Source organism: Budorcas taxicolor, chromosome 18, assembly GCF_023091745.1.
Source record: "Budorcas taxicolor isolate Tak-1 chromosome 18, Takin1.1, whole genome shotgun sequence".
Lineage (NCBI taxonomy): Eukaryota > Metazoa > Chordata > Mammalia > Artiodactyla > Bovidae > Budorcas > Budorcas taxicolor.
The window spans coordinates 56,185,965-56,201,095 of NC_068927.1; the positions used below are offsets into that span (position 1 = coordinate 56,185,965).

Sequence of the window (15,131 nt, forward strand, 5' to 3'; positions counted from 1 at the left end):
CGTAAGAGATCTATAATACTTTTCACACAAATAATACATTAAAAACCAGACAGTAAAAATAAAGAAAACATTTTTAATCTTAGAGAACCTCGAAAAGTACAGTAGTGCACTACAGCAGCTGGCATACAGGGGCTGGCACCGAGTGAACAGGAGAGAAGAATCACTAACCGGAGGAGAGAGACGTGGTGGGGGATGGCAGAGCTGAAGGGTCATCAGCAATGACAGAGGGCAAGCCACAAATTCACCCACTCCTGATGTTGATGGCACAGATTCTGGTTCCTTGCTGGATTCAGTTTTTATCTAGTCCTGTGAAAAAACAATCCAGTGATGTCCGGTTCGTAGCTCTTTTTTTTTTTTTTCTCTCTCCTCATAGATGACACGGCAGTACTGGATTGCATTCTGAACGGCTGCCGCAACCTCCCTGTACCATTCTCCGTTTAGATCCTGTGCTTCAAAACACAAACAGTGCTCCTGGAATGAAGAAAATCCCCTTGCCCTGTCCTGCATCGTGAATCTCTTCGGTTCTTCAGTGAGTTCTTCTTCCTCTTGTCTCTCGTGGTCCTTTCTCCAGGCTTTTGATTCCATCAGGTCTTCATCAGTTTCATTAGTAAGCTCCTCGTTGCACACCAGAGAGGTCAATGAAGTCATCCTCTTGTAGATCTGGCTTGAAATAAAGGTACGGTACCACCGAACTCTACGTGGTACTGTCCAGTAAAGGATGCAGAACACAATCACTTATAGAGAATGTGTGGAGGGGACAATGTACTCCAGCTACGTTAACTAACTTATGTGGTTGGACATGATTGCAAACAACGTCCACATCTTTGAGAGTTCACAGCCTGCAGGTTTCATATGTAGGCAACTTACTGAATTCCCAGAGTTGAGCGATTTAGCAGCCACGTTTTCAATAGAGCAAAACCAAGCAGATAAAGTTAGTTTTAATCACATTGTATAACGTATTTTAACTCAAAATATTGTAAACAAGTAGTCAGTATGGAAATTATTAATTTCATATTGATGTGCTCTTTTTCATTATAAGACTTCCAATCTGTATGTATTTTTTCATGGAGAACTTCTCTCAATTCATACTCAGGCCCATTTCAGAGTTCAAGAGCCACACAGCACTTTTTTTTCTTCCTTCTGTAAATTATAGAGACTCTTTGGTTGTCACAGGAAGTTGTGGATATGAGACCATCTATTGAATATCTTTCAGGAAAAGATGATTCTCAGCTTGGAGAGGGAAGAAGTCAGTCTGGAAGTAATCTTACTGTTTTTCAGCAGCACAAAAGGGCAGACGGTTGGATAGCAGGATGAAAATATCCCAGTAATTCTCTTCAGTCTTGAATTTTTCTCAGGTTTATGAAACAAATAGAAAACAATGAAGTTGTTTGAGCAATGGAAGAAAACAAAGCAACTTACCAGCAAAAGAATCGTGTGGGTGGCTTTGATTTCAGGACATGACTGAGGAGAGAGGCTGGGGCTGTGAATGTGCTGGGCTCTTTGGTGGTGTTTGTAGAGGAGATTCACAGTGTAGAGACTGGACCACACCATGAGGATCACAAAGAGGAGATCTCGAATTATTACGACGCTTCCAAATGCAACCGAATGATTCTGTCTCAAGTGATTTGTTTGGCAGTGTAGTGTCGAATACTCCAAACCAACAATCGTGACATTGTGATCGGCTTCTACAGTTTCAATGATGTAGCTATAGATGAGCATGTTGGTGATCCAGAAGAAAAGGAAAGAGGAGTAAATGCAGATAGAGAGTTTAGATCTAAGCCACGCCCACCTCGAATGAACAGGACTGATGGTGATGGCTTGGTACCCGCTCAGGAGAGCAGTGGTACAGATGGAAAGACCCCGGGTAACTCTATATATGTACAAAGTAGCCTTACAACCAACATCATCCAGAAAATGTTTTACTCCGAAGGATGACACAATGTCTGGTATCAACTTGAACAAGATGGTCAAAGCATTGACCAAGGTCAGATGTATACAGATCAAATCTATGGGTTTTTTCAGATGATTTTTATCTAAGAAGATATACACACAAAGCATGAAAAGCAGTGAGTTCCCCATGAACCCAATACTAATTTGAAATACAAAGAAAAGTCCCCAAATCACTTCACGTGGAAACATTATGAGACTGATGTTTTATACACTATAATGGGGTCAACCAGGTTTAAAATAAAATCAATTGTATTGTGAAGTTATGCATAATGGAGGATTGACAGTTCAGCGTCAAGGGAAGGGGTAGGAATGTTTAACTCTTCTGTATTTCAGGCCAAGGTGTGTCACTCCCAGACCCTCAATTCCAGGAATTCTTGAGAATCTCTGATATAGAATCAGGTTTCTAAAAAAGGGAGAATTCACAAATAATATTAGAATTTTAAAAATATTGCTAGGACGGAGAAGTTGACAAATATTAGAAAAATAACATGATACTACAATTATCGAGCCAACTCACTGGAAAAGACCCTGATGCTGAGAGAGATTGAAAGCCAAAGGAGAAGAGGGTGACAGAGGAAGAGATGGTTGGATGGCATCACCGACTCGATGGACGTGAGTGTGAGCAAGCTCTGGGAGATGCTGAAGGACAGGGAAGCCTGACGTGCTGCAGTCCAGGAGGTCTCAAAGAGTCCAACGTGATTTAGCAACTGAACAACAACACCACCATTATCTATGCCAATAAATTTGGAAATTTAGGAGATTGGGGGACAAAACTCCAGAAGACTTTAACTTACCCCCCCAAATATATTGACATAATAGAAAGACATAAGTATATAAAGTTCCTCATGATAACACTGATCAGTAGGAAAAATTCATCCAGAAGCTATATCAAAGAATGTTTCGATGTTGAAGTGTGCCAAACACAGCAGATATAAATAACATCTATGAGCCACTGCTAAGGAGAGAATAACAGAATATTCCATCAATCATATTATGGGCTTAACATAACTTTGGAAGCAAAAAAAATGACGAAGTATGACAAAGACAATGTTAACTCTATTTCATAAACAAAAACGTTTTTAAAAAGTTACAGAATAACTGTAACATTATGTTTACAGTGCATAAAAACATCAAGCACTTAACCAAAGGTTTATCTGAACATAAAAGATAAGCCAAACAGTTGAAACTTCATCTGCATGATTGCCCAGCTGCTAAGTCGCTTCAGTCGTGTCCGACTCTGTGAGACCCCAAAGATGGCAGCCCACTAGGCTCCCCCATCCCTGGGATTCTCCAGGCAAGAACACTGGAGTGGGTTGCCATTTCCTTCTCCAATGATTACCCAAACTAGTAGGCTAAAAGAACAAAAGTAGATGATCGCTTTAATATATGCAGAAGACCATATGATAAAATTTAGGATATTCAACATATATTTATGATAGAAATATTTAGATATCAGCAATGGAAAGGAATACTCTTATCCTGGCAAAAGCATCAACAATGAGAAGACTCCTAATTCAGGTTACACATGAAAAGCTTTGCATTTGAGATCGGCACTAAGTAAAAATATTTTCTTTCACTCCTTCTATTCCTCATTTTTTCAGATTTCATGGCCTTTACTGTAAAGAAAGAAAGTGAAGAAGGAAGACTTTTTGTCATTGACAGTATATAAATTCAAAGAAGGAAACCGGTAGAATCATTGGTTGAATTATTAGACTATTTAAGAATGATTTTCAGGATTACTGAATGCAAGTCAGTAAAAAAAAATTTTTTGGATTTCTATGTGCTAGCATAAAAATAGTTTTTAAGTGCAATTTAAAGTGCTATTAATATAGCATAAAATCTGTTAAATCTAGGAGTTAATGTATGATTAGAAATATGTAAAAACCTCTAAGAGAAAACAATGGTATATATCTGTCTACATGTGATTAAAGCATTTTAATTGAAAATGATGTAAAATAATTTGAGATAAATGGCATTATCCATACAAATATAATAACAAAAGGTATTATCTATTAAAAATAAAATCTTAACATAGAAAAACAAAAGTGAGACATACTGATGGCTGGGAAAGGAATGAAGTGAAACTAAGAGGCAAATTTTATCACATTTATAACAACTAAATATAGAGAAGAGGCTTCCCCCCTGGTTCAGTAAAGAACCTGTCTGCAAATGCAGGAGACATGGAAGATGTGGGTTCGATCCCTGGGTTTGGGAAGATCTCCTGGAGGAAGGAAACGGCAACCCACTCCAGTATTCTTGCCTGGAGAATTCCAGGGACGGAGGAGTCTGGTGGGCTACAGTCCAACTGGTTTCATAGAGTTGGACACAACTGAGTGACGAAGCACAACCCAATTGCAGAGAATAAAGAAGAGACAAAAGGAAACATAAATAAAGCGTGATATTAGCTGATACATGGACCATGTGGAATTTTCAAATAGTTGCTAATAATACACTGAAAGTCAAAATACAATAAAGAAAATGTGATACGGTTTTAAATGGAAACAAAAAGAGGAACAGTGAAACAGTATTGGAGAGCTGTAAGTGATACAATGAGTAAAAGAAATGAAAGAATGCAGAAAGTAAAGCAATAGAAAAGAGAACGGGGACAATATTAGGAGAAAGAAGATAAAACACACTTCTATTGAACAGAAAATTAACTGAAGGTGAAGTCTGAAAAAAATGGCAGACTCCATAAGGAAATTTTGGATGGGGAAAGGGAACACTGGAAAGGTCTCCATACCACTGTCCCTTTCTTGAGGCTGAGAGTCTCAGATCCTTAAGGAAAGCAGTCAGATTCCCCAAGAAGGTGGAAGCATCTTGGACAGGCTGGGTCTGACCCACAAAGAGTGTATATGGGAGACCAAGTAGCAGGGCTTCTCCTCCCAGCGGATCCCCTTATCACCTGCCCTGCCGTCTCCAGCACCGTGTTTGCTGGGGTCATCCTGACGCACCCAGAGGGGCAGCAAATTGCTCTCCCAGATGCAAAGTGATTCTCATGGTAAACTTATTAGGTTTATTGACAAGGAGGCAAAGGCACCATCTGGGATGTACATTTTCCCAGTAGATCTACCTCATGAACTTCAGAATCAAGAGACGTGATCAAAGTCAGTTTTCACTTCACTGATGGAAATTCCCCCAGGACTTGTTAAACTCTAACCTCAGAGCAGCTCCTCAGAAATCACGGTTCACTCTCCCTCTTTAGCCTTTTATGCTTCCTGCTTTTTTTTAAAAAAATAAATAATTAATTTTAATTGGAGGCTAATGACTTTACAATATTGTGGTGTTTTTTGCCATACATTGACATGAATCAGCCATGGGTGTACATGTGTTGCCCATCCTGAACCCCCCTTCCCACCTCCCTCCCTATCCCGTCCTTCTGGGTCATCCCACTGCACCAGCCCTGAGCACCCTGCCTCATGCATTGAACCTGGACTGGCGATCTATTTCACATATGATAATATACATGTTTCAATGCTATTCTCTCAAATCATCCCATCCTCGCCTTCTCCCACAGAGTCCCAAAGTCTGTTCTTTACATCTGTGTCTCTTTTGCTGTCTCATATATAGGGTCATCGTTACCACCTTTCTAAATTCCACATATATTATGCCTCCTGCTTTTATTGTTAACTTGCCCCGCAGCTTTGTTGAGATAGAGTTGACATGTAACACTGTGTAAGTTTAAGGAGTATAATGTGGTGATCTGATACGCTGAACTGCATGGGTTTGCAAATGAGCGGATCCACTCATACGTGGATCATTTTTCCCACTAAGTATGTACTGTAGTACTACACACGATCCACGGTCGACTGACTTCACTGATCCAAGACCGCAAATACAGAGGGCTCACTGGATTTTCAACTGTGCGGGCATCAGAGCCCCTAATCTTCATGCTGTTGGTCAACTGATATTGCGAAATGGCTACCATAATAAAGTCAATGTCTCAGTCATCTCACATAATTACCTGTGTGCCTGTGTCTCTCTCTGTGTGTAGAGCATTCAAGATCTACACTCCCGGTAACTCTCAAGTATAGAGTGCAGTATTGTTAATTAGTGTTAACTATAGTAACCAGGCTATTGACTAGAGTCCCAGACATTATTTGTTTTAGAAATGGCCGTTTGTGTCCTTTGACCAAGATCTCTGAATTTCCCCCATTGTCCAGCCCCTGACAATCACATTCTGCTGTCTGTTTCTAGGAGTCAGGCTTTCTTAATTTTCATTTAAATTTTTTAAATTATGATATCTTTTATTATTTTTAAAATGTTTATTGAAATTATGTTGTGTTTGTTTCAGGTGTACGGCAAGGTGATTCCGTTATACATATACATAAATACACTCTTTTTTAGATTCTTTTCCCATGTAGGCCATTAGAGTATTGAGTAGAGTTCCCTGTGCTATAAGTAGGTCCTTAGTAGTTATCTCTTTTATGTGCAGCATTGGGTATATGTCAATCCCAATCTCCCACATCTGTGATTCTGTTTCTATTTTGTAAACAAGTTCATTTGTACCACTTTCTTTGACACCACATATAAGCAACACCATTGGATATTTATCCTGAATCAGGCTTTTTTAGATTCCATATATAAATGAGGTCATGTGGCTTGCCTTTCTCTGTCTGACTTATCTCGAAAAGCATAATAATCCTCAGTTTCCCAAATTGTTCCAAATGGCAGGTTTTCCTTTTTTTAAAAAAAAAATTATTTTTATTTATTTTGGTTACACTGGATCTCAGTTGTGGCTCTTGGGACCTTTAGTTGCTGCATGTGGGATGATGGTCCCTGACCAGGGATCAAACCCAGGCTCCTGGCATTGGGCGCACAGTCTTAGCCACTGGACTGCCAGGCAAGTCCCACCTGTTTTTTTTTTTTTTTAATTGCATCCTTTTGATATTCACCAATCCAAAAACCCAGCCATTGGTAGTTGCCCTGTTTTATCCAGGCTTTGCCTATTAAAAGTTTTGTTTTTTTTTTTAACTGAAATATTGTTGCCGGACATTATGCCTGTTAAGGTTTTAGCATGCTAGTGGCTAGGCAAAAAATAAATCTTTTTCAAATGAAAGACAATTACACAAGAGAAAATAGTTTGATCTTGAAGAGTAATGGAGAGCGTGGCAACATTCGTTTGTTTATCACAATATTCCTTGGGTGTCTATATGGGCTAGACATGAATCCAGCCATCTAGGATGCTGGCAATGACGAAGGAGACATATGCATTGCCCCTTCCCATACTGGACCAAAAAAAATCACACCAAGAAACCCAAAGACTCTTATCTGAACGATCAGACATTTACCTGGAAGCAGGACCAGGTATGCCAAGACCTGGAGATGCAAGTGTCCAGTGGCCCTGGAATGTGACTGCAGGCTTGAAGTCCCAACACATAGACAGGACCTAAGCAAGATGGTAGCCTGCCTGGGCAAGAGGAGATTCATCATGCAGGTGACCCTGAATCTCTGGACAGTATCATGGGGCAGGAGATGAGATGACTTTGTGAAGATTCAGCAGAAGAAGGATGACCAGGAGCTGAGGACCCTAAAATGACAGGGTCAACTCCACCAACAGTGTGACAAAGTCACCCCAACCTAACGAAACACATCAGCACATACAGACAGAACTCAGTGAAAGAGTCAGAGATCGTTTCATGATATAGATTCTCCCACGTTGGTTTCAACTACTCCACTCTTCCCAGGAGTTCAGTTGGTTTTATTTCTCCCCACTACATATAACAGTTCAGGGAATATCTTTCCATGTTCTTTCTCTGCGTATAGGTGCTCTTATGTTATAGAATTGATTTCTAAAGGTGGCTTTTGGGGTCAAGGGACAATTCAAAATTTTAACCTATGTTTCCACACTATTCAAAAAGTTTAAGGCAGTTCATAGCTCCTCCACTAATTTCATCTTATAAAGTCTTATATAAATGGTCCTTTGCCTAATATTGCCCGAGGTGATGAATTTCTACTCTTGAAGACATTCCTTTCTGAGTTTTTATAAGTATCAAATAGAGAAAGTCCTTTACAAAAGATGTTGTATTACAGAATTTTTTTTTTATATCCAGCATCCAGGGATTTGATAACCTATAGATCTCTTGGCCTGTATCAGGGGGTATATCTCATTTTGATGAAATGATGTTTACGATGCTATTTATATAAATAGATAAAACATTTTATAAGAATAATCATCAGGTTGTCTGAAGGATATGACACCCTGGAATTAAGAAGGGTGACTGTGTATACATATTTTCATAAAAGTCATTTAGGATATTTTCTTTTTAAAAACTGTTTATTCATTTCCTTTTGACTGTGCTGAGTCTTCGTTGCTCCTAGGGCTTTTCTCTAGTTGTGGCGAAGAGGGGCTCCTCTTTAATTGCAGTCCTTGGGCTTCTCATTGCAGAGACTTCTCTTGTTGCAGAGCATGGGTTTCTATGGCGCACAGGCTTCAGTACTTGTGGCTCAAGGGCTTAGTTGCTCCATGGGATGTGGGATCTTCCCAGACCAGGGATCAAAGCCGCATCTCCTGAACTGGCAGGCAGATTTTTATCCACTGTGCCACCAGGGAAGCCCAGGGTATTTTCTTGATATTCTAATTCAGTCTTTTTGTATGAGCCTTAATTTTGATGACAGATAAAATTTCATGGCAGGACCTATATGACTTCTAGGAATTTCCTACAATTTCTGGGACACTTATAACGTACCTCTATAGACACATTGTTAATAAACTGTTAATGTTACTTATTTGACAATGCTTCCCATGTAATTTAATATATCAAATATACCTAGTTAGTTTAATCTCTTTTTTCTCAATAAGGAGAGAAAACAAATCTTTGAGATATTTCAGGGGCCTCTGAATATCTTAAAGTTAGTCCAAAGTCAAAAAGACCTTGTTTAGAATTTAACTTAATGTTTTAAAAGTTTGCAAAAAATATTAAAGGGTTTTAAAACACTTAGTCAAATAGATCAGTTGAAAACAATGTTTAGTTATCCATTTAACAAAACTTACAAAGGTTTCGTAGGCAAATACAGAAGCCAAGAAAACGTAGATCTTTTAATGCTATTAAGACCAGATCTACTTAAAAACCAAAGACATGATGAAGATAACGTAGAACATAACTAATTATTTTGACATGGCACAAGATCTTTATTTATTTATGTAGGCAAATGACTTAAAGGTAAGGAAAAGGTTTTTTAGAAATCCTGGTGGCTCAAAATTCAACTGCCAGTGCAGGAGACACAGGTTCGACCCCTGGGTCAGGGAAGATCCCCTGGAGAAGGAAACGGCAACATACTCCAGTATTCTTGCCTGGGAAATCCCACGGACAGAGGAGCCCGGCAGGTGACAGTCCGTGGGGTCAAAGAGAGTCAGACACGACTGAGTGACTGAACACCACCAGGGGTTAACACTCTGAGCTTCCACCGCAAGGGGCTCAGGCCTCATCCCTAACTGGGGAACTAAGATCCAACATGCAACATGGCCAAAAATAAATATTAAAATTTTAAAAAGAAACCTAGAAGACCTTGGCTGGACCTTGAGAGCATTAAACGGTGTGAGTTAGACAGTGAAGGACAAATGTATGATCTCACTTACAAGTGATATCTAAAACATCCAAACTCATAGAAACAGCAGAAGGGCAGCCGTCAGGGGCTGGGGTGTGGGGGGAATGGAGAGATCTTAGTCAAAGGCCATGCATCTCCAGTTCTAAGATAAACAGTTTGGAGGAATCTAAGGGACAGCACAATAAAGTATACTTAACAATACTGTATTGTTCACTTGAAAGTTGCTAAGCAAGCTGATCTTAAATATATTCTTATCACACAGAAAATGATGGTACTTATGTGAAGTATTGAGACGTTAACCAACTTTTATTGTGATAATTGCTTCGCAATATATACCTGCTTCAAATCATCACACCTTAAATTGACTCAATGTTATATATTGTGCTGCTGTGCTAAGTCAGCTCAGTCATGTCTGACTCTTTGGGACCCCATGGACGGTTGCCTGCCAGGCTTCACTGTCCATGGGATTCTCCAGGCAAGAATACTGGTGTGGGTTGCCATGCCCTCCTTCAGGGGCTCTTCCCGACCCAGGGATCGAACCCGGGTCTCTTATGTCTCCTGCATTGGCAGGCGGGTTCTTTACCACTGGGGAAAGCTTCCTGGGGAAGCCCATGTTCTATATTGCTTTGTGTCAGAAAAGATGTTTTAAAAAACAAGCTTCAGAAGAGAAGGCTGAGTTGGAAAAGTGAACGTATCCTCTGAGATGCTGCTCTGAGGCGGGCTTTTATCAGGTGCTGGGGGAATTTCCATCAGGGAGTGAAGACTAACTTTGATCACTTGTCTAGATTCTGACGTTTACTTAATGATGTAGATCAACCCGGGAAAAGTACATCCCCAGATCATGCCTTTGCCTTGTTGTCAATAAACCTAATAAGTTTACCAGGAGAATCATTCTGCATCTGGGAGAGCAACTTGCTGCCCCTCTGGGTGCATCAGGATGACCTCAACAAACGGGTGCTGGAGACAGCAGGTGACAAGGGGACCCGCTGGGAGGAGACGCTGTGCCATCCCATCCCTCATATACAGTCTTTGCGGGTCAGACCCGGCCTTTCAGACCCAGCCTTTCCAAGATGCCTCACCTTCTTGGGGAAGCCAGTTGCTTTCAGTAAGGATCTGAGACACTCCGGTTTGAGAGCCAGAAAGAGGTATAAAATCCTTTTTAATTTTCTTGAGGAGGAGGCGGAAGCCTAGTTCCACCGCCAGGAATCAAACCCATGCCCTCTGCAATGGGCAGCGCAGAGTCTTAACCACTGCACTACTAGGGAAGTCCCTAAACATCTTTTCAATAGTTTCACTCCGAATCCCAAGCTCCCTTACAGAGACTTCATTATTTGCTCAGATATAATCTGCCAATTTTTGGCTTGATATGAATATATTTATCTTCTTTCTCACAATATTGTCACGATTTCTTTTCCTTCAGGTATGTTGTTTTTTATACTTCATTCTTTTCCTTTTTTAGTATTTCTTAAATAATGTTTCTTAAATTTCTTAAATAATGAACAGCTGTTCATTACTCTTTCACTGTCTACAATTCATTTTCCTTTTAAAACTTTATCATATTTTCTACATTGTACTTTTGACTTGTTTCTTAAAAGCTATTTAAAATTCCAAACAATTTCACTTGACAAATACCTCCTCTTTTGTAATGCTTTTTTGGGTCTCTTTATTGTTTACACCCTAACTGATATTTATTTACATTTGATATAATGCAATGCCTCTCAGTTTCATTTAATTACTATTTTGTAATCTTATCTTTACTTTTGTTTATCCCAGCATCTTTCTATTTTTATGTATATAAGTTTTTATCTCAAATTGAATTACAGTAGACTCATTTTCATTTAAAAATGCTCGATAACATCATTTATCTTAAAGGCTTTACATATTTTCTATTAAATATATATTTATTCCTGGGTTCAGGAAATTTTTATGCTGTTGAGATGTATCATTCCTTAAATTTCATTTTAAAACAATTATCCTACTGGAATACAGAAATTCAGATGATTTTTGTACTGACTTTGCTTCCAGTAAACTTGTATGTCAGTTTTAAAAATTCTAAAAATGAAGCTGATGTTTCTATCAGTTTCCTTTTTAACATGTATAGATTCTGTTCATGATTAAAGATGGTGATAAAAAATTCTTTCTGATTTTTTTCTTACTTTGTTACAAAGCCCAGGAAATCGGAAATCATGAAACTCCAAATTCCAAGAAACATGAATGAGGTAATAACCTTTTGAATTTGAACGTCAGCCTTAATGGAGGTCGTACCATTCTTACACTCTATCTGTAAGCTGACTAATTCTGGTTTTGTAACAAGCACATAAAATTGTTTACAAGAAGATATGGATTGGAGATATTTTGCAGTCAGCAATACATATGGAATATTGATTAGTTTGGGTTTTATCAGCCACAGTATGACTGCTATTTAAGGCTAAAAAAGAGTCCGTATTGTGGGAAGAGAGCCTTATATTGTAAAATGTTTAGCAGCACCCATTAGATGCCAAAACTCTGTAGTGCTTACTATTAAGAACAGAAAATGTCACTGAGAAATGCAATTGGCCTATGGGACAAAGGCAGCATGAGGCAAATTGTCCACTTGGAAAATTCTATATGAGATGATTCGTGTTGGGAGTGGGAAGCCACTCAGCGCTGCATATAGGATCTTAGTTCCGGGACCAGGGATTGAACCTGCACCCCCTACATTGAAAGCACAGAGTGTTAACCACTGGAATGCCAGGGAAGACTCTGAGTTGAATATTTAAGTGGTAATTAAATATTAATTAGAAGTATTATATAATGTCATTAAAATTCTAAACACGAACTTCAAATATATATGATTCTCTTTAGGTTTTAGAAGCGTAACATTCTCTAGAAATGTCAGACTATTGAAACATACGGGTTCAGATACAAAATGCAATACTCTTAGGAAAAAATGTTCTCTTTTTTCAAGAAATATTTTATATATTTGTGCATATGTTTTCTTTTTTTAGGATTTGTTTTTGTGTGTGGACCATTCTTAAAATCTTCATTGAATTTGTTATGACATTGCTTCTGTTTTATACTTTGGGGTTTTTTTGGCCGTTAGGCATGTGGGCTTTTAGCTCCCTGATTTGGGATCAAACCCCCACCTCCTGCACTGGAAGGTGAAGTTCTTTAACCACTGGACCACCAGGTAAGTCCCTGTGGATAGCACATTCATTATATTTGGTCAATTAAAAACAGAAAAAACTTGGAGAGTTAAAAATAATTCTTGAATCCCACTTCCTGGAGGGAATCTTTTTTAGCAGAGAAACGCTCCCTATACCTCTGGTTTTTTCTCTTTCTATGAGCGATTTCTCCCAAATTGGAACCAGTCTGTATACAGCTTTTCTGTCTTACCATTGTCTCTCATTTGCATTCCCCATACCATCTTTCAAACATTCTTTTTTCTGTTCTTTTCCATAATGGTTTAGCCCGGAATATTGAATATAGTTTCCTGTGCTATCCAGTAGGACCTTGTTGTTTATCCATCCACATATAGCAGTTTCCATCTGTTAATCTCAAACCCCCAATCCATTCCTCTCGCCCAGCCCTTGGCAAATACAAGCTGTTCTCTATGTCTCTGAGTTGGTGTATGTTTCATAGATAGATTGGATTTTGCATGTTTTAGATTCCACAGGTAAGTGATGTCATGTGGGATTTGTCTTTCTCTTTCTCACTTATTTCTCTAGGTCCATCCAGGTTGTTGCAATTCTTTTTCATGACTGAGTAGTATTCTACTGGGGCTTCCCAGGTGGCTCTGGTGGTAAAGAACCCACCTGCGATGCAAAAGACAAAGAAACACTGGTTCGATCCCTGGGTAGGGAAGATCCCCTGGAGTAGGGCATGGGCAACCCATTCCAGTATTCTTGCCTGCAGAATCCCAAGGACAGAGAAACCTGGTGGGCTATAGTTCATGGGGTGGCAAGGAGTCGGACTCGACTGAAGCTACTTAATATGCACACAAAAATAATTCTATTGAATATATGTACCAAAAATGCCTTCTAGAGACTTCCCTAGTGGTCCAGTGGCTAAGACTCCGTGCTCCCAGTGCAGTGGGCCTGGGTTCAATCCCTGGTCAGGAAACTAGATCCCACGTGCCACAATTAAGATCCAGTGCAGCCAAGTAAATCAATGTTCTTTAAAATGCCTTCAAAGATGCAAATTATACTAGAATTAATGTTAGTATTTGAATTACACCCTCTTCATAAAACTGAATTCTGTACTCAAAAAATTCTCAAGAATCCTTGTAATCCAGTTCTGAAAGAGCCATATGTGGGTCTGAAATACAGAAAAGTTGAACAGACCCTATAATTTATAATTTCAGGATATAATCTATTTTGCTTTGTTTGAAGTCTGGTTGACCTAATGAAAGCCATAAAACAGGATTAAGATAATGCTTGCAAGTGATGCAATTTTTGAATTCTTCTTCATGTCTCAGATCTGTATTGGGCTCATGGGGAACTCGGTCCTCTTCAAGTTAAAAATGTGCACTTGCATAACTCAGCCTCACCTGAAAAAGCCCATTGATGTCATATTCATACACCTGACTTTGGTCAATGTCTTGACCATCATGTTCAAGTTGATACCAGATGTCATGTCATCCTTTGGAGTACGACATTTTCTAGACGATGTTGGTTGTAAAGCAACTTTGTTCACACACAGAGTGACCCGGGGTCTTTCCATCTGTACCACTGCTCTCCTGAGTGCCTATCAAGCCATCACCATCAGTCCTGTTCATTCCAAGTGGGCGTGTCTTAAATCGAAACTCTCTACATGTATTTACCCCTCTTTCCTTTTCTTCTGGGTCATCAACATGCTCATCTATATCCACATCATCAAAACAGTAGTAGCCAATCTCAACTTCACAACTGTTGGTTCTGGGTATTCCACACTATATTGCCAAACTAACCAGCTGGAACACCACTACTATTCAATGGCATTTTTGAGTGTCATCTTGATTCGAGATCTCCTCTTTGTGAGCCTCATGGCGTGTTCCAGTCTCTACATGGTGACCCTTCTCTACAAACACCGCCGGAGAGCCCTGCATATTCACAGCCCCACCCTCTCTCCCCGGCCGGCTCGTGAAATCCAAGCCACTCACATCATTCTTTGGCTAGTCAGTTGCTTTGTCTTCTTTTATTTCTCAGACAACTTCATTACCCTTTATCTGTTTTATAGACATGAGAAAAATTGGAGCCTGAAGAGAATGAACGGAATCTTTTCTTCCTGCTATCCGATGATCTGCCCTTTTGTGCTGATGAAAAATAACAAAATTGTTTCCAAATGCATTTCTTCCATTTCAAAGATGAGAATGGCCTTTTCTCGAAGAACACTGAAGAGATGACCTGAAGCCCGCAGGCAATGTAGGGGTCTCTGGAATGACTTATATAAAGAAGAAAATGCCACGTGGCTCTTGAACCCTTAAAATGGGGCTAGTTGGCTAAAATGAGATGAAATGTAAATTAAAAATACACACAGATTTGAGTCTCAAAAGGGAGAAGAGTACATAAACATCCCATTAATAATTTTCCTAATTCATATTGATTACTTGTTTCTATTATAATAATTTGGATTAAGCGAAACGTAGTATAGTCATATCATTAAATAATCTGCTTTGT

General features: G+C 39.3%; 2 protein-coding genes across 2 annotated transcripts; one reads left to right on the forward strand and one right to left on the reverse strand.

The window, feature by feature from the left end:
• Positions 1 to 1,209: 1,209 nt before the first annotated feature.
• LOC128064168 (vomeronasal type-1 receptor 2-like) lies at positions 1,210 to 2,139 on the reverse strand. Its single transcript, XM_052656963.1, has one exon. The coding sequence runs from the start codon at positions 2,137 to 2,139 to the stop codon at positions 1,210 to 1,212; it is 930 nt and encodes a 309-aa protein (XP_052512923.1).
• Positions 2,140 to 13,903: 11,764 nt separating this feature from the next.
• Positions 13,904 to 14,857, forward strand: LOC128064167 (vomeronasal type-1 receptor 4-like). The gene has a single exon (XM_052656962.1). It carries the CDS (start codon positions 13,907 to 13,909, stop codon positions 14,855 to 14,857), a length of 951 nt encoding a protein of 316 aa, XP_052512922.1. The 5' UTR covers positions 13,904 to 13,906.
• Positions 14,858 to 15,131: the final 274 nt, after the last annotated feature.

Bases quoted from the DNA above. Each gene is read 5' to 3' on its own strand.
- LOC128064168 (XM_052656963.1), bottom strand. From the start codon at position 2,139: ATGTTTCCACGTGAAGTGATTTGGGGACTTTTCTTTGTATTTCAAATT.
- LOC128064167 (XM_052656962.1), top strand. From the start codon at position 13,907: ATGCTTGCAAGTGATGCAATTTTTGAATTCTTCTTCATGTCTCAGATC.